The 23,583-nt window shown below is 39.8% G+C and overlaps 2 protein-coding genes across 3 annotated transcripts in view; both read right to left on the minus strand.

Moving 5' to 3' along the window:
- The window catches only part of pip5k1ba (phosphatidylinositol-4-phosphate 5-kinase, type I, beta a), a 20,913-nt gene extending 14,223 nt beyond the window's left edge, over window positions 1–6,690 (minus strand). For both annotated transcript variants that reach the window (XM_050053183.1, XM_050053182.1), the window contains exons 1-2: window positions 6,554–6,690; window positions 2,108–2,344 (exon numbers count right to left, since the gene is read on the minus strand). In XM_050053183.1, coding sequence (XP_049909140.1) covers window positions 2,108–2,179 — 72 coding nt within the window. In that variant the 5' untranslated portion in view covers window positions 2,180–2,344; window positions 6,554–6,690. The remainder of the gene's footprint in view (window positions 1–2,107; window positions 2,345–6,553) is intronic.
- Window positions 6,691–14,278: 7,588 nt separating this feature from the next.
- On the minus strand, window positions 14,279–18,386 carry LOC126395652 (uncharacterized). Its single transcript, XM_050053274.1, has 4 exons — window positions 17,682–18,386; window positions 15,810–16,010; window positions 15,568–15,678; window positions 14,279–14,593 (listed from the first exon to the last, which is right to left on the minus strand). The coding sequence occupies exons 1-4, from the start codon at window positions 17,970–17,972 to the stop codon at window positions 14,537–14,539; spliced, it is 660 nt and encodes a 219-aa protein (XP_049909231.1). The 5' UTR covers window positions 17,973–18,386; the 3' UTR covers window positions 14,279–14,536.
- Window positions 18,387–23,583: the final 5,197 nt, after the last annotated feature.

A 23,583-nucleotide genomic window follows, 5' to 3' on the forward strand; every position in this document is an offset into this window, starting at 1 on the left:
ATTAGTGATTGATTGGCTGAGATATATATATGTGGATGCATAGGATTGGTCACATGCATGCATTTTTTTATTTTTTTCTACTTTTTCAATTTCAAATGAACCTATTTAAATGATGTGTGCAATATGTTTCTTGATGACCCTGATGAAGGCCACAAGCCGAAACGCGTCGGTCAATAAAGTTTCTTTTCCATACCACAAGTGTTGCTGGAGCTCTTTTGACAGACATTCAAGTCCCCAGAGGATGAATCTCACTGACTTCTGGTTATTTTCTGAATTTTTCCTCCTGTGCCACCATGAGGTTGACATCTTTATTTTCAATGACGTTCCAAAGCTATGGAACACACAACCTATAGATATCAATGAAGCTAGCTCGCTAAATATTTTGAAAAGAAAGCTAAAAATGTATCTGTTCATTTTAGCCTTTAAATAGCTCTGACTGCCTGATACAGGTCTGAAATTCTTTCTTTTTACACTTTTACTTTCTATTTACGCTGCTGCAACTCTTTTACTTGATTTATGATTTATAGTTTTACAACTCTATAATTTTATGAATCAGTTAATCCATGTTTTAAACTGTTTTAAATGTCCTTTTATGTTGAATTGCCTTGTCTGTTTTATGTTCATTCTGTCTTTTTTCATGTGAAGCACTCAGTGCTTATACTGCCCTTATTGTAAAGCACTTTATGCTGCATTTCTTGTATGAAAGATGCTATATAAAGTTTGTTATTATCATTACTATTATTATTTTGGAAATGCCTCCACACTGTTGGATAGATTTCCATGGAATCTGGGAAACACATTCACGTTCCTCTCTGGATGAACTGTTGTATTTCAGCTAATCCCTTAACTTTTCTTCTTGTGCCATCATCAAGTCAATAACTAGCAAATGTTAACATGCTAACTTGCTCAACTGGTGGGCTATATACTAACTTGCTGAGTGTTAACTGACAACATGTGTTTGAAAAATGATCCTCGCCACAGGCATGTTGAATGCACAGTTATTAGTACATTTGTGATTGTAAATTAAAGCACACACAGACTCGGCCAGTCAAAGGAAAGGTCACGATGCCTCACTGTACAAATATGAGGAAAACTGTTAGTGAAATATCACATCTTACAAGCTGTTCCCCTGCAGAAGGTCACATGTCTCACCCATACGTCAGCACACTAACATGCTCACAGGGAAAACACAAACATGCTGATGCTAAGCAGGTATAACAAACATGGGTCACCATCTTAGTGTGTTAGCATGCCAACATATGCACTAGCACATAACACAAAGCGGGCTACAGCTGAGTGTGACATGATAAGTCACGAGACTGTTCAGCGTTCAGCCTCTGGGTACCATGAATATACAAAATGTCATGTTAGTCATGTGCGTAGCTGGTTACTATCAGAGCTGACACACAGAAGGGTGCAGAGGAAGGCTGGAAGTTTGCCCAGTATTGCTTTATGGATAAAAATATACCAGTGCTGTTGTCTGCCAGTAGTCAATGACTTCCAGTCCAACAAATCATAAAGAATGCAGTAATGAGTAAGCAACCAAAATAGTCTATTACTGACATCCCGAGGGCTAAATTAAAACTGTTTGTGATAATTGAGCAATTAATTTACTGATGACGGATAATCGTTAAAATCAACCCTTTAAAACAAACAGTTTTGACGGCAGTGAGACTCCTCAGTAAAGCATGAGGTCATTGAAGGTATCTAGGAATTTTCCTGTAAGTGAAATCTCTCCGTAACACAAAAACTGAGGCTGGTCAACCTAATCGCCTTGTTCACGACCACTCTGTTCCCTCCATCATTAAAAAGCTGTTACATAACACAGCTGAGTGACAAAAACATCACTCAGCTGCAGGTATGGTGTTGCTCTTTGTTTTACTGAAACTGACATTTACATCTTCATTTCCATTTTGGTTGGATTTTATCACCTCTTAGATTCTGACTGATTGACAGCAGCACACTAACACCCAACATTTCTAAACAAAAAACGGTGCCAATGTGGTTTTCTTGTCTTAAAGTATGAAAAATACTGAGAGGTTTTATTCACAAGAATTAGGAAGTCTTCAAAAGTAGGCGACATAAATCAGTAATTACATCCGCCTACCTTTTTATGATCCTTTGATGCTTTAGAGGTTTTGGTTCCTCTTCCTACACTGTCTGCAGTGGAAGTTGACATCGTTCGGACAGAGAGAACTCTGGATAAAGAGGGAAGCTTTGGGCTGTCCTTCCTCCAACTGTGAAGCTGATGAGTTCCTTCTTTCCCTTCAGTGATGAATGACCAGATGCAGTGATTTACCTTGAATGGGCTTTACCGAAACTGCATTTTCCAGGTGCACCGTTCCTGTAGGTAGAGAGAAGACGAGTAAGTGTCAGTGCGCGTCAGCTGGTGAAAAACTGCACAGCTATGACGAATTTAACAAATCACATCTCTTCCCTATTCAAATTTAAATACTCCATGAGTGTTTATCATCTGACTTACAGAGCCTTGAAGTGTACAGTCCTCCCTGTCTGAGGCACTGCTAAGTTCTGAGTGGCCACCAGTGTTTGTTTGAGTCTTTAACTCCAGAATCCTGCACAACAACCCTTGATCCTCATTAAGAAGGATTGGAAACCCATTACATACCAAATTCCCCTGTTTTATAACAGTACGCAAAAGGGGCTCAGTGAGTTGTTGCTCAGACATGTGACCCTCAACTTCCTAAAATGGTGGAAGCAATTACGTCAACAGAAACAACAAATAAATTGACTGGTACAGAAGTTAATTTAGTTGTAAAAGTGGCGATTGCTGCTGCAGAAATGTTACTGGGAAGTGTTCAGTGAATTGAAAAAAAAAAATACTCCTGTCAAATATTTATAGTGGGACTGATTAAATGTTAGTCAATGTAAAGAACTGATGGAAATAAACCTTAACATTTCTTTTATTCCAACCTTTTTGAAGCCCCAGAAAGGTTTATAAAAACAACTACAAACATTCAAAACATGATTTTTACTAAAGCTATTTAAAAGTGTGCTCCTAGTTCTTAAAGTACATTATGTCACATTGGATTGTAAATGACATGGGATTGACCATAGTCCAGTTATGTCCTGCCAATTCTGGATTTAAGGATTACAAAACAAGCCCCGCTGCAATGATGGCTTGTAATTAGCAGAATTTGTAAAATTAGCACTTTGGTAATACAAAAGCTCTACAGAGGCCAAATCAGGACCCAAAATGCTGGTGGACCACTCATTAAAATGATCACTTTATTTGTAAATCAGGTATATCGTGAAACTGCATACATACAGAGACAGTACAGTTGAAACTAACCAGATGTGGTATTTGAATTTGAAATATAATTATTTTGGCTGTGTGACAGGGTAGACTGTATTGGCACCTTCCTCCCTAGCATGTTTTAACCCCTTTTAAGCATTGTGTTGTCTTTTGGCCTTACGTTACTACAAATGCAAGTATCGCAGTGGGGGTGTTATAGCTGTACAACAGAAAATAATGCATCAACAAAAATATATTTTTTATAGTGTAGTATAAAAACCTGAACCTGCCACTCTCATACATATTTAGATTTGTACATAAAATTCTGTTTCTTAAGCTTATGCAAAGTGGCGCACATTCTCAGTTCCTCAATGCAGCTGTTCCATAAATAAACATACAGATTCCTCTAAAATAATATTGACTTTCGCTTATTTTAAATACGTTTGGGATATGTTCATGTACGACTGTGATTTTGATGTTATACATGATTTGTGTTGTTAAAAAAATGACAAAGCTCTGAATGAAGGAGCCTTTGTGGAAGCATGAGGTTAGTTGGTTCTTGAAAAATAGTTTGGTTTACAATTGTTATGGCTCTCTTTTTAAGTAAGAAGGGTTTATCAATTTCGCTTTGCCATGTATAACCTAGATTCAGCTGAATTTCAACATCACCCATTATCTCTTTTCCATGAATATTTGTCAAATGATTGCCAAAGACGATAAATTCCATCTTGTTTAAATTCTGGTATAGTTTGCTAATTGAGCCAACTCTTTAGAAGTTTCAGTTCCCTTTTCGCAGTATCAAAAAGTTTTTGTTTGCAAATAAGATATGTTTGAATGTTTTGGAAACCTATAATATATCATAAAAACAAACACAGTTCACGTACAAAATAAACAATAATGGGCCTAACACTGAGCCTTGAGGAACTCCACAAGTAATCTTCAACAATATTGAATTAATGTTATTTATTTGACCATACTGATTCCTACTTTACAGGTGGCTACTAAATCAGGAGTGTGCAACCCTTCTAATGCCATGTGTGTACTGTTTTCATCTGGCTACCTGGCAGTATATTCAATGGCCTGATATATTTAAGTGCTGAAGGCAGACGAGATCGGTCTCTGTCTGAAGACCATGTTTTAAAGGTCTTGGTCCTGTCTCAGACTCGACTGCATTTTTACTCAGTCTTGTCTAAGTTTCAGAGGACTTGCGATTTTACTTCAAGACCAGCCTCATGGCACTACCACGGGATATCACAGTTGCCTGTGTAAAAACAACACATTCTCACTCCTAATTCGTCAAATACCAAAGCTTGATCAGTGGCCCTACACATCAAACTACCCTCTAGGTACCCTTCGGAGTCAGTTTTGGATGTTCAGGGATGGTGTGTAAATTTACATTCATTACGTGCTTTGTGTCTTTTCAAAATATACATCTATTTTTAATAGGAAATGTAAAGTTTCTGTTGCATGCATATAGTCTATTTTTAAAATAAACTTAGAATGTAGGCAACAGGTTTATTTCTAGGTTTACTTCTTTAGGTTTAGGCTAAAAAGGTAGAAAGTTAGGTTTAGAAAAATAACATGTTTTGGCTTTAAATAAGTATGTATATCACTAACATAGTGTAATGTCACATGACATACTTTATTAGCATATTATGCTACACATAGTGGCACACTACTATGTTAGTAAAATAACTCGACTGACTCTTGGTTTCACGTGAGATACAAACAGTGGGCTCCCAGGTGAAAGTCTGGAGTTTGTCTGACCCATCCACCTGCTCTCCCATGTGGCCTATGGACTTTTACGCTCTTTGAACTACAGTAGTTTCCTAGAGCATCAAAAAATGCTGCAGCCTGGTGCAACTGCTCAAGGGTACCTTGGTGCATTGGTGTATTGCTATGAAATTCACCCCTGCCTTTTGGTTATTTTATCAAGGTATTTCTCATGGTACACTTATACATACACACATATATACAGTATGGCAATGAAAGAGGTGAATGTACAGGCATCTTTTTTTATTTTCTGTGGGTGTTTTAATAGGAACGTGGATCTTTCAGATCAGTTTGAGAATAACCTATGGTTTGCATCTTCGACATTTTATTGTGTGTCATTCAGCCTGGGACTTGCCCAGCCTTGGTCTTTGTCTTCACTTGGTCTCGACCTCAAAAGTCTTGCTCATGTTTCGATTTTAATAATTTGTCTTCTCGTTTTGGTTATGACTTGGTTTCGATGTAGGTAGTCGTGACTACAACACTGGCTGAAGGCGTTTTTCATAAATAGTGTGTCATACTATAGGCTCTGTACTCGCTTTGATACAAATGTGATCTTGTTAAACATAAAGAAAAGTTCCTATCAAAACATCTTTTCTTTTTATCTCACTTGAGCAAAATTGCAAAATCCAGCACAGATCCTAACAGACAAGCCTCTGTTTATTTTAAGTACTGCCTCAGGATGTGGTATTTGTGGTCTGACTCGGGGAGAATGAAACTGTTTCATAAGGGTCATGATGAGAAAATGCGTTTCTCAAGTATCTGTCTGCAGCTCTTGCAGGTTGTTTGCAAGTGGAGGCTGAAGAGAGAAGAGAAACCTGCTGAAGATGAACAGACTTTGTGATGAATGAACGGTGTTAAGCATATGTATGTATAGTCCATGACAGCTTATGTAAGGTTTCCTCTGCTATGCTTTGCATATTGAAAACACAGTTGCATAATACAACAACATGGCGGACAACATGTTGGTTTAAGTACTCATAAGCGCATTAGTTTTCCTTCTGCATGGTTAGAAAGATTAGAAGCATGGCTTTCCATTCAAGAAAATGACAGATACCTTCTTAGTCTGCTAATTGCTGGTTTATGACAACATTAAACTTGTTAAATGATAATAGCTTGGCGTGGCTGTGCACTGTATTGCGTCACATGACTCAGGTGAGCTCAGGTAAATATTTAAACCTGCACACTCTCACACGGCATGTACAACCGCAGCTCTTTTGCAAACATGTAAACGATGACATGGATATGCTCCAGCTTATGGTCGACATTTGACTTTCTGCTACTGACTCAAGGGAAGTTGAGCTGATTTCCTCTTGTGATACTACCATCACTTCATCTTCCCCCTGAGGCAACACACATAAAGTCTGTCAGGGCTGGTGACTCTGTAATAATCATTAGTCACAGCAGGAAATAAATAAACCTACAGCGTAGCGGGAAACAGTCATTAAAGTTAAACAAGCAGCTTTATCTTTACATTATATTAAAGTTGAAAAACAGTTCAGCAGATGTAAAAGCTCTCTGCCTTCTTACCTTAACAGGCATGGTCGTGTGATGACAGAGGGTGAATACAGGTCAGTGAAACAGCAGTGACACGTCGATGTTGTGTGAGTGGCAGACTTGACTGACTGTTGAGAGACGTGAAGTGCTGCAGCGCCTGTAGAGCATCCTCACCACTTCCTCCCTTTCTCTCCCTGACTGTGCGTGTCTTTCTCTTTCTCCACCTACCTGCTGTATTATTCCCAGAAGCTGCATGACTCACGCTGAGTTGTAGATGTTAGTATTGTTGGTGGGAGAAATATATGCTTTTTAATTTCTCCTAGCTATTTGGGAACAGTAGGACCCGATATGTCTAAAAAACTAAATGCTGCCAACAACAATTAAATCCCAATGTCCTCAAACGAGACAATAATAAAGTCATAATGTCTTCAAACAACACTTCTCACTTTGACCTAGTAACATACCAGCATTTGGTCATAGACTTTCCACATCCAGATACAATGTGAAAGGTACCCTGGGTGTGTTGGTTGTTGATGTTCTGGGACGCCGTGTCAAGTTCTGCCTGTTACATACACTGTCTTCTTTCAAAATACACTTCTGTTTTCACAGGAAATTTACCATTTACATCCAGTCTCTTTCAAAATAAATGCACTACATCCATACAACATTGCGAATGGACGTTTTTTTCCTTCAACAACAAACACACGTGGCTAGGTTTAGGTAAAACGAACAGGGTTTGGCTCTAGAATCTTAAGGGGACGCAAATACTGCTCTCTCTGGTCAAAGTCAGTGTTTGCTGGACCCATCCACCACACCTCCTGCCCGCCCCAGGTGGACTTTCGCCACCTTAACTTTCTTCATTGTTCTGCAGCATTTCACCCTGCCAGGCACTGTTAATCTATAACAGCAACTGGCTGCATATCAAGCTGACGTTGAAGGATGGCTTTTTTCATTGGCTCAGAGTCAGACAGGGCTCCTTCAAATCCTTTTTAATTAACAGCGTCTTAGCTTATTACTGTTGCTAAAATTGGTCAAATTTGTTGCCATATCAAACTACAGACATAATTAATCATAAATAAACAAGTTTCAACCATAAAATGTGATCAGGTTTTGGACCTTGTCCACCTTTGTGTATGGGTTGGCTGCAGACTGACTTGGCAGAGATGGCTGCCCTCTTGTTTTTACATGGATTAGTGTATTGTGCTCTTACTACCACTAGATGGCACAAAAACTGTCCACGAACGAGGACAACAGGTCTATGTTAAGTAGAACAAAGAATAAGGTCAAGTAAACCCGAAATGTGATGTCATATGAGGACACAGGGTCTCAGGAGGATATTGTTGACTTTATGTAACCTTTTTAATGTGTGAAAGTCAGTTTTTAATATGATGAAAATGATGATAATATCATGAAGCAGCCTTTTAACTATGTTATGTGGTCATAGAAATTATGTTTATGATGATAATTGTGATGATTAGTGTTATAAATAGCTGCTAGGTGTTGATTATTATTAGCACTATTTTGCCTTTGTAGAAGAGGACAAGAGAGATGCCATGAAATGAGGGTAAAGAGAGATGGGAAATGACATCCAATACCTCCCATTTGAACCAGTGGTGTGATCTACATTAATCATGTATTTTACTTATGTACTAATTTGAGGTACTTGTACTTTGCCTGTGTTTGTCCATTTCGCTTAACAGGTAAATATTGTACTTTAACAACTCAAAGCTCCCCTTAACTTCTCAGATGGTTTCATTTTACTAATTTTTTGAGGCCCAAAGAGGTAAAATTGTGCATTATTTCACAAAAAAAAGAGCAAAGAAAAGAGAAAAGTCCAAAAACTGAATATAGATCTGTGTCGTTCATTCTTTTTTCCTACCTCATTAATCATCTCAGGACCCTTTGCAGGGGGCTTGACCCCTAGATTGGAAACCCCAGACTAAATAATTGTATATAGATTAGTTAAAACTAGCTCCAGCTTGAGCAGATATGGTCGTAAATCATAAGTCCAAGGCTCAGGCAGAAAGTCAGGCAGGCTGACAGGTGACTGGTGATTACGAATGCTGAAGCAAAGGCATGAGTCACACTGCAACACTGACAAGCTGGTGAGGGGGAAATGGAAAAGGGCTGGTAATATATCTGCAGGGGTGATTAGGAAAGTGGGAACAGGTGAGCAGGTGGGCGGGGCAGTCAGGTGATAGGGGAGAGAGGAAAGTCTGAGGGCATCTGGTGGATGGATGGACAATGGCATTGAATTGGGCATGGGAAATGTGACTGAAGACTTTGACAATGTTAGTCACCTCCTAAGTATAGTACCTGAGTAGGCTACTTCTTCCACCACTGATGTGAACCAGGAGCATTGTGAAGTTTATAGCTTAAAGGGAGGGTTCAGATATTTTGAAGTGGGGTTGTATGAAGCATTTATCCATAGACAGTATATTACATACAGTAGTTGACAGTTGGCTTGTCCCCACTTTGGAGAAGCAGGCTAGAGTCTGACACTGAAGCTAAGCAATCTACTGCTGTAAATGGGGTCAGCAACAGAAGGTATTTTAGCTACCTAAAAAAATTAATATCAGTTTAGGTTTACGCTATATTGAGAGTATTTTCACCGCTTTACCTTATTGTCAGACAGTGATTTCCAACTGGAAAATGACAACGTTTTACTGCTCTCTTCCAAGCCAGACTCCATTGAGAAAAACAGTGATTTAACATTAGTGAACACTGGAACTGCTGCTCTACTTCTGCCTCGATCAGTTAGTTAGTTTGTGTTATTGTGTGAATTAGCATTTAAAAGGATTAGTTCGCATTCACCAAAGTCCCAAACTAACACAAATCAACTAACTGATCAAGGCAGTGCTAGACCAGCAGCTCTGTGTTCAGCGTGCTAAAATGACTGTATTTGTTAATGGAGTCTGGCAGCTTTTATGAGACCACTGATGGGGAACTGAAACCGTTAACAGCTTCCTTGCTGGAACAGTGTCAGATAGAAAGAAAACACTCTCAGTGTGGCATACACTTAAACTGATACTGATATGTTTATGCCAGACTGAATCAAGAAGGTTCTAGCTGCAGAGCTTCTTTTCTTTGTTGGTCTCGAGCTTGGAGAAGTAAGCCACCAGAGATGTGAATCATGATGCAATAGCATACATTTATTAGTCTGAAAAAGCCACATGCTCTTCATTATAATGCAAGGCTACAAGTGTAACCTTTTAAGCTAGCTAACGTGATGCAAATAACTCGGACTAACCTTATGAGTTTGCTAATGTTAGCTAGCATAATTTCAGCTAATGTTAACATCAGGTTGCTTTTAATAGGCCTACTTATCCATCCATCCATCCATCCATCCATCCATTTTCCTAACCGCTTATCCTCTTGAGGGTCGCAGGGTGGCTGGAGCCTATCCCAGCTGACAGTGGCTGAGAGGCAGGGTACACCCTGGACAGGTCACCAGACTATCACAGGGCTGTCACATAGAGACAAACAACCATTCACACTCACATTCACACCTACGGACAATTTAGAGTCACCAATTAACCTGCATGTCTTTGGACTGTGGGAGGAAGCCGGAGTACCCAGAGAAAAACCACACTGACACGGGGAGAACATGCAAACTCCACACAGAAGGGCTCCCTCCTGGGATTGAACCTGGATCAGGATCGCAATTAAATAATAGACTGCACACTGGGTCCTGGCAATGGAGGAGTTGGGTCCAAGCCTGGAGCTCTGCACTCTGCTCTCACTTCAGCTCTTTCCATTATTGTATATTGTACATATATTGCACTTTGGGGTGGCACAGTCATGTCATATTTTGCATGCACCATAGACTAGACAGCACTCACTTTTTAATTCACTGCTAAATAAGCACCAAACTTAGACATACACCATTAGGAATCTTCTTTTTTACATAACCCGTATTAGATTAAACAGAGTATAAGTCAGAGCTGGTTAGAGGGTGTCTTTTCACTGACAAGTCCACATTAGTTTCATGGAGAAGCATCTAGGTATGTCAGACCACACTAAAATACACTATATCGGCATTGTACACATTGAAAAACCTTGTGTCTTCACTTAAACTTATCAAAAGTGCAGGAATTGTTCACACAAGACAGAAAATACTGACTGAAAATGTCCCATAGACTCTGAAATATGCCCCAAACAGGCCAAACAGCAGCTGGCATGAGCACAACTGGACCTGTATTTATTCTGAGCTCTAAGCCCAGAACCGAAAAAAGGCAAAGACATTGTTTTGTGGAGTGTGTGAAAGATTAAGATGACATGAGAGCACTTTGAATACTTGGCTGCAGCCTGGCATAAAAATGACCTTTCAGATACTTTGATAATTTCACCTCTAGGGGGTGCTGTTGCAGCTCAGACACACCTGCTAAACCCTCTCATTTCAAAGGCATCACTTCATCCTCTCCATGTTCACTAACACTGCTGTGTGTAATAATGTGAACTCATCTGAGCTCATTCCTTCCCTCACTTTGTTTCCTTTGTTGCTCTAACTCCTTCCTCATTAATTGCACTTGCTTCTGTATTGTTATTTAATCCTGAGAACAATTCTCTCTCACTTTCTTTCTTCCTCTTTTTCCTCCTCCCCAGCTCTGTGTTGTCTTTCCTCTAAGTGGGACAGAGTTCGTGTTGTCGGAGGTTTGTTTGGGAACACCAGAGGGGACAGACTGCCTGCGAGTCAGCCGTCAGGACTTGAGGCCATCAGATATCAACTCAGTCCTCGGAGATTCAACACATGACCTTTGTCACATTTGGCCGAGAGACAGCTGTGAGGGTGCAGAGCTGGTGGGAAGATTTCCTGTCCCGCATATACATATAAACTGTCAGAGTTTAGACTTAAATTCTCAATGAAACCCCCCAGTGATTAAAAAATGTGAGCATCCGTGATTATTATATTGACCCAGAAACAACTGCACTTAACAATATTATTGTAATTTCAAGACATTAATGCCACTGATACATTAATAATATAATAGAATATTAATGCAAGTGCACCCTTCAAAGAACAACAACCTTTTAAATTGACCAGAAATGACAGCAAAACGTGTCTCAGCATTTTTTTTCTCTGTTCATTCAGCTTATGCGTTGTAACCAGGTCTCATAATGGTCGGGGAAAACCCTGCCAAACTTTGACGGCATTCTTGAGGACATGACCTCGATTCATTTTGCTGAACTCAATCAGCTGTAAGTAATTATCGTCGCAGGTCTAGTCATGTCAGAACACCGCTCTGAAACTTTTAAACAGAACCCTTTACGAACATGTGTCTACATACAGTATGGTTTTAATATACTCTGAAACTAATTTGAATTGTTATCCAGGTCATCATTGTGCTGTTTAATTAGTCTATTACTATGCAATATTTATTCCTCTGCACTTTCCTATTTTTATTTTCTTGAGTATTTGCAATTTACTCTATTGCACTTTAATGTTGTCACGTCCCTGTTGAATTTCTCGTTTGCTACATGTCCTTTACTGCACCCTGATTTGGAGTTATGACAGTACGTTCACTGTATGCTGCTGTATAAAGAGAATGACATTAAAACTGAAATGAACTGAATTGAACTGAAAAAGCTGAATACATGTAAGTATACACTGTGGCAACGAGGAAACACTAAAAGCAGGGAGGTCCCTATCAGGTTCCTTTAATATTGAGCATCAGCTGATACTGAGTACAAACACATATTTATTTCCCCCCATATAATACACCTGCAGAGTCCACACACAAGAGATAGTAAACCAACAGTCACCTACAGTACAGTACAGTACAGCCACGTCTAGTGTGCACACTCTGGCAACTTTAGCTCATTTAGCATGTTGCTGCTAACAACGACCAAGAAAACTGCTGCTTGTTTCTAAAGCTTTCAGCGCTTTAGGGCCGGCCTACATCTCTGATTGTCTTTTACCATGCTACTTTTGATAAGTTAAGAACTTTAAAGTTGTCTTTCACTTTCGACTGAACCTTAAACACTTGCACAACCTTGCACTTACAGTTTGGCCCATGTCATTGTATTCACAGTCTAGTACAGTAGTTTCTTTCTTACTGGTCCAGCTATGAGGTCTAGATTTCTCTTTAGTCATGAGTTCAAGGTCCACACAGTTTAATACGTTCAGCGTCATACTTGCGGTTTGGCGTTGGCTGGGTCATAAAGCTAGTTTGCTGCCTCTGTTAAGCAGCTGTCAGTTTTCACTCCCTCTACAGCAGGAAACAGCACTTCAAAATAAAAGATTTGTGCCAGAAATTCACTGTACTTAAAAATAAAATGTGTTTTGTACAAACTTGACATCTTCGTGAGTTACTTGCGGTTCATTCAAAATGGACCTGCGACCCACTTTTGGACCGTGACCCACTAGTTGGAAACCACTGGTCTAGTATTTGTTTCTCTGTTTAATTTCTTTTTAAATGTCAAAATCTTACACTGTCTTTTTTAATGCATTTTCCAAAGCCTTTGAATTACCTTTGTGTATGAAATGTGCTATGAAGTTGTGACCTGAGATGAACAGGGTTCAACATTTGGAACACAGCAGTGCATACTGCTTGTCATGTGACAAGGACCAACCAATCACAGCCTACAGATGTCTTTCCCTTCTTCTTTGAATATCAGTCGGTGGTAAATATGAAAAAGACGTTAATCATTTTAGTGCCCAGAGCTTTACATCTGCCCCACGGACGATATTTTTGGCCTAATACACACTTACAAAACAGTGCCTGGAAGATCAGTTCTGCACTCAGGATTTCAGGTATATAGGCCATGAATCGGTGCTTGTTGAAGTTGCTTAGCAACCTCAGATGCAATCTGCCGGTGTGCTCTTGAAAGCTGGCACAGAGAAGGCCCAAGAGTAGCACCCAACGCCTGACCTCACGCTTTTCGGGTGCAGCATGTGTGCGGCCCCTAACCTTGTCAGACTCATGATGAAAACTGATTCTATGTAATCTTCTTCTCTCCTTCCTTCAAAACCTGGTGCATACATTACCCACAATGCAGCTTGACCTCTGACAGTTCGATCAGAGATCCAAGTGTGTCATGCTATCAATGTAGCCTCGAGCTGCTAGCTTTCATTTTCAGTCTCGTAGTCTTTCACCCCAACTGACGCTGACTCAAGTGACATCACTTGAGGCAATTTATCAGCAGCTTCCTCTAAAGACACAGAAGGCTTCATACAACTTTATTTGTATACACATATGCAGCAGTACGTCCCAAAACCTGTAAACAGATGTTGCTGTGTAAAAGTGGTCTTTATCTAATAACTCCAGACAGCCTTGAGCTTGAGAGATATTGACCTATAACGACATTTAGATGAACATATCCAAAGAAATGTGATGTAATCAGTATGTTATGTCACAGTATGAAGACTTACAGAACAACATAAACCACTTGACTTGTATAATCACTGAATATTTTACTTTTATTGTAACTACTGAAATAATACTCCTCTGTCTTCACTGAACATGACTCAACATTATACAGTGTTCATTATGGCACATGTGACCCATCAACTTAATGACACACACACACACACACACACACACACACACACACACACACACACACACACACACACACAAAAACATAAACGACTTATAACTTGGTCAGAAAACTCTCAGCTGTGTGTGTTTATGTATGAAAGTGTCTCTGACTTCAGTGTGCGTCTGTTTATTTGGGTGTGTGTGAGCTAAGTGTATCTTCACAAGGCGTTTCACCGCCGTCGTCAACCACAATATTATGGAAGTCAGAGCCTCAACATAATGACTCAGGAACAGGAGTGTTTTATTTCTGAATCATTTTTAAACAGAGGCGTGTCTTGTTGAGGACAACACACACACCAACAACAGTTTATGTTATGTTGTATTTGACACATTTATGTTGGAGAGGAACCCAAAGTAGAGTTGAATTTGATTGTGACAGATCCTTTGGTGAGATTCAGCACAGTTCATTTTGTCAGCCTTACAGAGTCTTGTCATGAACCAGTTCAGAGCGGCTGTGTTGATGCAGCTGTGCTCATCAGACACAGTCGGAGTCAGAATCTGCTCTCAGTGCTGCTGGAGGCCTCGCGGACACCTGCAACAAACACACAGAGGTCAGAAATAAAGAAATGCATTATTGTTAAACCACAGATAACTAAGACTTATGTGCAGCACATCCATCAGGGCTCATCACTTGAAAATCTGCAGCCAAGATCCTCACAAAAACTGCTGTACATACAGTATCAGCAGCACACTGACATCTGCCCACTGAGCTGTAGTTTGACTTGAAGGTGCTCCTCATCATATTTTATGGCCTCTCTCCAGACTACATGAGTGAACTCCTCACAGCTCCTGTTCCTGACAGATCTCTGTGTTCTGCTCCCACTCGATGCTGCATTTAGCTCACACGCCTCCAGACTCTGGAACAATCTCCCTGCAGAGCTGAGAGTGTCCACCTCACTCACAACTTTTGAAAGAAGACTCGGAGCTCATCTTATTGAGCTGGAAACTTTTACTGTGTTTTACCTCGCCTACAGTACATGCTGTTTTTTACTATTGATTTTATTTGGTTGAAAATCTCTCTTTTGTTTCTTTTTGAAAAATATTTTTCTGCCTTTTTTCTGTGTTCTTTTTGCATCTTTGTGTCATTTTATGTTTATGTATATAAAGCTGATTATAATGCAACATTTTAGATACAATGTGCAATATAAAATTAATTGTTTTATCATTATTATTATATATCATGACTCATTACCACCACTAAAATTATAAAATTATTTCTGTAATGATAATAATAATAATAATAATAATTATAATGTCTGGATAAGTATGAAAAAAAGAAAAGATAGTATGGAAAAATATTTGAGTATTGCCTTTATTCTGTTTTCTAAAATCTAAAATTCAGAATTTTTAAATTAGATAAATAAAATTATAAATAAATATTAACATAAAATAAATAAATAAAATAAAATAAAATAAAATAATGAATGAATAAAATAAAATAATCATAGTAATAGTATAATAATTAAAGTAATTATGTCAGAGAATAATTTGTAAGCCCAAACTTACCCGTTTCTCCAGGTGGTCAATGTGCTGCAGGCGCCTGTCAATCATTCTGTCTCGGGCTGAAACCTCTGAGGTCAGACTGGCGAGCCGTCGGGCCTGTTTATCCATGATAACCTGCAACAGGCAAATCTGTCATGTCTGCTGACATGTTAACAAAAGCAACCAACTTACTGGCCAAATGTCGGTTTGTGTCACCAAGACAAATACCTGTTTGTTTATTGGTTAAGTTCTTGTTTTTTTCTCACCTTCACGGATCTGATGTCGAGCTGAGTCCGACCCGCTGACCTCGGATCGCTCAGGCTCTTCACTTTCTGCAGGATCCGGTTCATGCGGTGCTGCATGGCTCCCTGCTCCCTCTCCAGATCCTCCAGCCCCTTCTGCAGATCTCTGGCTGCCCTCCAAAGCCTGTCCCCCCTGGCACTCAGTATCTGCAGGTCCTTCCTCACCTAAGACAGAACATCACACCTCTTTATTCAAAGCAATAATATTTGTCACAGTATCTGGATGTTGCTGATACAGTATCTCCCAGTGGTTTCCAAGTTTTGGCAATTAATTTCAGAAGCTGACTCATATTCCAGCCCTGTCCTGGAAGAAAATGTTGGCATTGTACATTTCTGCAGATCATGGAAACATTACATTTGTACATTTTGTACGTATTATCAACGTTTCTAAAGTGACACACTACATGAGCTGACCGTGTCTATCTGATCTAGAGGAGGAGAGGATGGTGCATGGTGTGTCTAGGTGAGATGCCTGCCAAGCTGCAGACCTATGTTTCAGACCACAGACAACCACCCTGATTGTTTTGTTAGTAAATCCTCGCTGCATTTCAAGCGGCTTTTTAGCCATCCGTAGCTGTGTTTCCACCAGGGTTACTGCCACGAAAAGCAGGTATTTCGAGCCCAAATGTGATCTTTTCTTTACCATAACCAAGTATTTTTTGTGCTTGAACATAACCACACATTAACCACAGCGTTGTTGACACATAAAATAATGTAAAGTTTCAACATATCTGCTACAAAATAATGTAAAAATGTATAGTATCCATGGTTTGCAGGAATGTACAGTGCCATTCTTACAACTGGGCTATATGTCCTACACAGTCTTTGAAGGACTCTCTTTGACTTTGACTACAGTACCATTAAATTGTGTCCGTCTGTCTGGAACAGCTTGAAACCAGCTAACATCTCACTGACTGTGACTGTGATTCATTTGCTATCCTTTTTTCCTTATTCTTTTATTTGTCAGTAATGATTGTATTGTCCTTTTTTCATGTGCAAACAAAGAAACAATAGAAAAATTACACTTTTAAGAAGTTGTTGTTGCCCAGACCGGCTTTCAATGCAAGCTGTGGAAACCAGTGCAAAATGAGACACTGAGGAGCCTCTGTCCAATGAGTGGGTGCACCATTTAGAAATTTAAGTTACACAGTTGAGAAAATCATCCATCAATAAATGAACCAAACGTTATCTTTTTTATCGTACCTGTTACACAGGTTAGTCCAGTTCAAAGTGCAACAGAAATATAAACAGTTAATCAATCAGAGACTGATGCACCCAAGAAAATGTAGAAATAAACGTGGGAATAAAAATAATACAAGTAAAATAAAATAAGTAAAAACAATGTCATAGATTAAATAACAAAGAGAAATACAATCAAAAATAGAAATCAAATAATAGTTGAAAAAAAAACAATCCATGCAAAAAAGGGAATTTAAATTTACCCTTAAGGATTTTAACATTTCCAGCACTAAAAGTCAGTATAATTAATTTATTTATATTTTTAGCATAAAGAGCCAAACATTCCTTATGTCCAGTTTCAGCTGTAAGGATTTGCTGCTATTCTTAAAATCATGTGGTACGAAAATAGAATACATTTGGGTTTCAGAGTGCTGGTCAGACAAAACAAGCAACTGGATGGCATCAGCTTGGGCCACAGTGAATTGAGGAGGGTATTTTTTTTTACATATTTTTTTTACATTTCAGGCTGAGCGAATAATCGAATAAGCATGGAACCTATTGGCAGATTAGTTTCAGCTCAAATTCCAAAGAATGTGTAAGCTGAACAAAATGCTGTGGTGTGAAGAGTTTGACTTGTGAGCTCTGATTCCTCCTCACCTGCCTGTGAGTCCGTCCTGCCCGTAAATTCTGCTTACGAAGGCTCTCCAGACTCTTTGTGGCTCCGTCCAGCTCTGCTGCCACCTGCTCTCCCTGCTGCTCCAGCTCCTCGGCGTTCTCCTCCACCCCCTGCAGCAGGTGAGCCAGTCCCAGTGACAGCATCCTCAGCTGGGACACAGGGACCTCACCTGCTTCCTGGGGTGTGGAGGGACCACCGGGTGGAGAGGCACGGCGGGCCTGACATAGTCCCACCAACAAAAGGGACAGCTGCAGCACCTGGCTCCCCCTCATACTCCAGGAGTCCCTTTCTGCAGGTCTACAGATCTAGATCCTAAATGCTGAGAGCCCAGAACCAGATCTGATCAACATAACAGATCTGTGGTTTCAGACAGCAGCTGCTTAAAAGCTCAGGAGAAGAATCCACATCTGCCGGGCCTCCAGAGTCCTGGTGTGCCTCAGATGCTCCCTGAGGAGGTCTGGAGCTCAAGAATGGTGCAGGACAGAAGGATGAGGAGAGGGAGGAGAGCCAGACGGAGACGAGGGTGGAGTTCCCAGACTGACGTATGGACTATAAAATAGGAAAATGTAACAAATGCTCTGGATATTCTGTTTAAAATCACAACCAGAGTTGATCCCCACATCACAAAGATTACTGAAAGGTTCCTGCATGAAGGATTAAAAAACTCTCTGCTGCTAATGAATGCTAATAAAGTGCATGATCTGAAGCTGCAGGTTCACAGTAGGGAACACTTGGCTGAACTTTGGACACTCTCCTCTTCAGGCAAATGAACCTGTGCTGGATTGATACATGACAGTGAAGCAAGAGAGACATCTGCTGGCTGTGAGAGGAACTGCACTGAGCCTCTTGTTCTGAGAAGGGTATCCCAGGCCAAGCCAATAATAAGCTACATCAAATAAGAACCTCTCCTTGTCTCTGCAGTTTTTAAACAAGTATTTTTAAGATGAACATCTATCAGGCAGATTCTAACCTGGAAAAAGTTAATGCATCCCTAACAGGCCCCCAGGAAGTGCGCTGGGCTTTGAAGCCCAACAAGAACAACTTACAGGTTCACCATGTGATGCCTTTGGGCCCGGTAGACTTACGTTGTGAAAGACATGTCTGTGAGTCAGTGGATAATTCTTTCTGAATGTCACAACCCCGAAAAAGTGACATGTTTCACTATCAGGATTTGATCCCTTTAGTATGTTAACATTTCAAAAGTCTAGAGGAGCTGCACGATTAAATATCTGGGCTTACAAATATCTTTTTCACATCACACATACACTCTGCTTGTTACACACACAGGGATGCACAGATGGGTTGTGGGTTTGTGAAATAATACATCATTATTGGGGATAATATTAATAACACTCTCTAAATTGTGAACATAGCAGAGAGCAGAGCAGAGCTGCTGTCCAACTCTACATTAAGAGACATGCTGTGCAAATTTATGAATGAGGGGCAGCTTAACTTCACTGATGCCCTTAGATGCCCCATGATATGTGCAGCAGTGATATTACTGCTTTTACAGCCTAGGTTTTCAACAGGAGGACCCTAGGGAGTCCTCAGAGTAACTGCAGGGAGGCCACCAAATTATTGTTTGATAATTGTTTGAAACGTGTTGATTTGTCTTTTAAATAACTAAAATATGTCAGAAAAGTTCAACACAGTATATGTAGCAGGGGGTCCCTGTTCTGTCCCCCTAAAAACATTGACTCCAGTCTGACTGCATCACTCTCAGCAGGAAACGCCCTCGCTTCTCCAGTTTGACAAACCTGCCTTGTACATAGCAGTCCACCAGGTGCAGGTGCTCCCAGCTTTTAAAGGGAATGGGAGTTGACACTGATTTGCTGAATTCATGCTATGTCCCAAAACATATGTCTATGCTATGTCCCTAAATGCAACCCTTTTGCCCTTTGTATTTTATTTTGCACCCACATTATGTGCCATTTAAGAAGTGTTTGGACACACCCTGACTGCACTTGCACCATGCACTTTAGACCATAGATTGTTTAAACAGGGCACATGGACTTTTGATCTCAGGAGCACTTAAAAAATAGCATCAACATCAGTAAACTTCCTCAGGTTTGGTGCTGGGCAGGTGATGTACAGTGAGTTTAGGTTGATGATGATTCAGTAAATGTGCAGTGAAGCCAAAACTATGAACCAAAAGAGGCTAAAAAGTTCTGTAAAGCTGCAGAATTGATTCAGAACACCTGTCACACTGTGCAGTCTGATTTAACCATTTGAATCCTGACCAAACCTCTTGATTTCTTTTAAAAACATGAGAAGAAGGCAGTGAGCAACGAAAGAAGAAATTACTCCAAAAAATTAGTAAGAAATTAGTAACAGAAAGAAAATTAAAAATAAAAAGATAGTTAAAAAAAAGAATGAAAGTTAAGAATAAACAAACAAAAATTAGTAAGAAATTAGAAAAAAGAGAAAATAAAAACAAGGAAATTAGTTTAAAAAAAAGCAAGGAAGAAAATTAAAAACAAACAAAAGAATTAGTGAGAAATTAGTAAAATAAAGAAAAATTAAAATAAGAAAATTAGTCAAAAAAGAAAGTTAAAACAAACAAACAAACAAAAATTAGTAAGAAATTAGTAAAAAGAGAAAATTAAAAAGAAAATTTGTTTAAAAAAGAAAGAAAGAAAGAAAGAAAGTTAAAAACAAACAAGAAAATCAAAAATAAAAAATAAAAAGAAAATGTGCTTAAAAATCATAATAATTCTGTTCCATAAATTTAAAATGTAATAAAAAATATAGTTTTTCTTTTTCCCTAGTTTTTTAAAAATAATTTTCTAAATGTATTTTATTACATTATTATTATTATTATTTTGCAATAAGCGGGACATTTCTTACCAAGTTGCTCATTGCCTATTTTCTCATGTTTCTGAAAGATATCGCACCAATGATGCTCAGGGTTCAAAGGTTGAAATACTTTTAAAAAGGGCATCTGAAAGCAGCACGAGAAAAGGAATGTTTCTCCAGGTTTCAAAGGGTTAATAAAGTGTTAATATGAAAAAATGTCAATTAGTGGAACTTTAAAAAAAAAAAATCTGGCTTCCTGTTTTGGGTTTTTGAATAATTGTCCCCCATGTGAGATGTGGATGAGTCTCCTGGTGGAGAAACAAACAAAAAAATCAGTAGATCACTGTTTCTCACTATATCTACATTAGTATAAGTATAATTCCACGTCCCACATAGAAGTACTTTTAATATGGATTATTATTTACCAGCATGTTTATTCTAAATCAAAATGTCCTGCCAATAAAGCTTTGTCGGAGTGAATTGGATTGAGAGAATTGGGGGGACAAAACATGACTTCCTACACTCAGACTCCGGCTGAATGAGGTGCTTTGTGCCAACGAGGACCAGACCAACAAACTGCTCTTTGAATTGTTTTGGAGTCGGGGCCGGCCTAATGCACAAACGACACTATGTCAACTCATAAAGCCTGATTTATAAAAGGAGAGAAAGGCGTCAGTCTCAGCCCACTCCTTCCTGGCATTCAGGATACACACAGAAAGCTGCAGGGAGTCAGTGTCTCTGGGTCACTGCGGGAGCGAGGCGACGGACCAGAATATACAGTAAGTTGACATGGTTTTGTCATTTTAACAGACATTTGAATCGTTTCTGATGAGGGTAATAAAAGAAAATGATTTAAGGTATTTAAGGAGCTACTTGTAACCATTCAACTTTTCCCAATAAAAGTATCATTACTGGTGGCATGTGCTGTGGCAATCCAGGAATTTCAACCTGCTCTTCCACCATGTTGCTCTAATGCTTCTGATACAATCCCTCAGTCACCGGGTCTCCACCTTTCATACAGGCCCCACCAAGTCAAGCATGACTTGACTCCGACTCTCAGGGGTTTGGAGGTCAGAGGTACGGTGACTGAACAGCTGGCGGGGGTCACATGCCAAGATCACGCTTGGTATGTCCTGCCTCTGCGGATCAAACATGTAAAAACTGAAACCCCAGCGAGCGGGATCGAGCGTGTTATTGTAGTGTGATTCCCATCAAGTAAGCTCCAGCAGTCACACGCACCGCTAACCTCTCAGCATGCAGCAGGATCGTGTTATAGTCCTCAGTACGTTGGGTTCACTTCTAGCTTGCGTGCTAAAACTCCTAACGCACAGATTGAGTAAGAACTAATGATTTATTATAGAAATCATATTATGTGACATGAGAAAGTGGATGAGCGGCAGGTTTAAGAGGCAGCTGTGAAGCACAGACATGAACCATAAATCATCACTGATGGGAGGTAATTTATTCACTGCTGGCACCCTATCTCGATGATCTTTACATCATGCATTCACATCTTCTTATGAAAGCGACCAAACAATAATCTGAGCGTGAGCCGGCTGAGCTGATGACATAAAGATCTGATATTTAGCCTCAGGCTCAAACTGATGGTGTGATTAGAGCCTGAGAGTTCACTATCAGCCCTGCAGCATCATGTCCTCGCATGCAACCAGCACTACACCACCCAACACCATGCATGAGTTCCCATTAGTCTCTGTATTATTTCCTCATAAACACACTAGTTCCACCTGCAAACTTACAGCACATAAGACGACTGTGACTGGCTGACGCACCTGTCACCCGAGTAAACAGAGCCTGAAATGTCAGTAACATTTACCAAGCATAACATAATGAACACACATCTTTGTGTTTGTGTTCATGTCAAAATGTGGTCCTGGAAACACCTGCTGCAGTAGGAACAACCACAGAAGCTGTACTTTGCCAGGTGTCTATATATCTGTCTGTCTATGGACAGATTTTTTTCGCCGCAATAGTGTCAGTGCAAGATGCAGTCCAACACATTCTAACTCCGACCTCGTCACATATTAGCGTTCGGTCATGGACTTTCCACGTCCAGATACGACACAAAGCATCCTGGGTGTGTTGGTTGTTGATGTTCTGCCTGTTACATGCATTGTCTTCTTTCAAAATACACTTCTGTTTTTACAGGAAATTTATCACTTACATACAGTCTCTTTCAAAATAAAGGCACTATGTCAGTACAACACTGCGAATTGTTGTTTTTTTCCTTCAACAACAAGAAAGAACAAGATTTGGCTTTATAACCTCTCTCAGGTGGAAGTTGTTGGACCCATCAACCACCACTCCCCATCGCCTTAACTTTCGTTCGTGTCCCGCCCCGTTTCACTCTTACGCCACCAAGCGCCATTAAACTACAATGGCAACCAGCTGCTATCATTCAGACATTAAAGGACAGCTTTTTCGCCCTAAGTCATTGCCCAAGCGCCAGATTTCGACAACTTCAGAGTAAGACGAGGTTGTGCAGTCACGAGACTTTACAGGTGCGTGGCTGAGATCACAATGAAGGCCGAGTTTGAAGATGGGTGCGGTCCGAGCAAAGGTGCCAGAAGTAGGGTTGCAACAGTTTAAGATTTTCATGGTATGATAACCGTCTCAGAAAATAGTGTGGTGTCAAGATATCACAGTATTACAGAATTTATATTATTATCAGTCAGAATGACCCTTAAAGGAATGAAAATGGAAGAGTTATTGTTGGTTGAACAAATGTTTTATTACTTTAATTGAAACTTTATGCCATTTAGTTAATGGAAGTATGTTTAAAAAGACTCCCCCCAGAAAATAACTAAAATAAAGGGGAGATTCAATGTCCAGTTGCATTTCTTTCTCAGTATCGTAGAGGGGTAAATGTACTCATGTATGATAACCGCCAACTTTCATATCACGGTATACCTTGAAATTGGTATATTGCCGCATCTCTAGCTGGAAGAAGGGGGGTACAAGGTATGAAAAGGGCACTTGGCCTGCTGACTTTACGCCCCTAACCCACATTTTAAGTCACAGATTGTTGCATCATGGCTGGATTGATCCCAGTGCAAATGGTCTGTGGTC

Source organism: Epinephelus moara, chromosome 9, assembly GCF_006386435.1.
Source record: "Epinephelus moara isolate mb chromosome 9, YSFRI_EMoa_1.0, whole genome shotgun sequence".
NCBI classification, from domain to species: Eukaryota; Metazoa; Chordata; class Actinopteri; order Perciformes; family Serranidae; genus Epinephelus; species Epinephelus moara.

Bases quoted from the DNA above. Each gene is read 5' to 3' on its own strand.
- LOC126395652 (XM_050053274.1), bottom strand. From the start codon at position 17,972: ATGAGGGGGAGCCAGGTGCTGCAGCTGTCCCTTTTGTTGGTGGGACTA. The intron at 15,679-15,809 runs GTGAGAAAAAAA...TGCCTGTTGCAG, and splicing joins TCGACATCAGATCCGTGAAG to GTTATCATGGATAAACAGGC. The intron at 14,594-15,567 runs GTAAGTTTGGGC...TGTTTGTTGCAG, and splicing joins TTGACCACCTGGAGAAACGG to GTGTCCGCGAGGCCTCCAGC.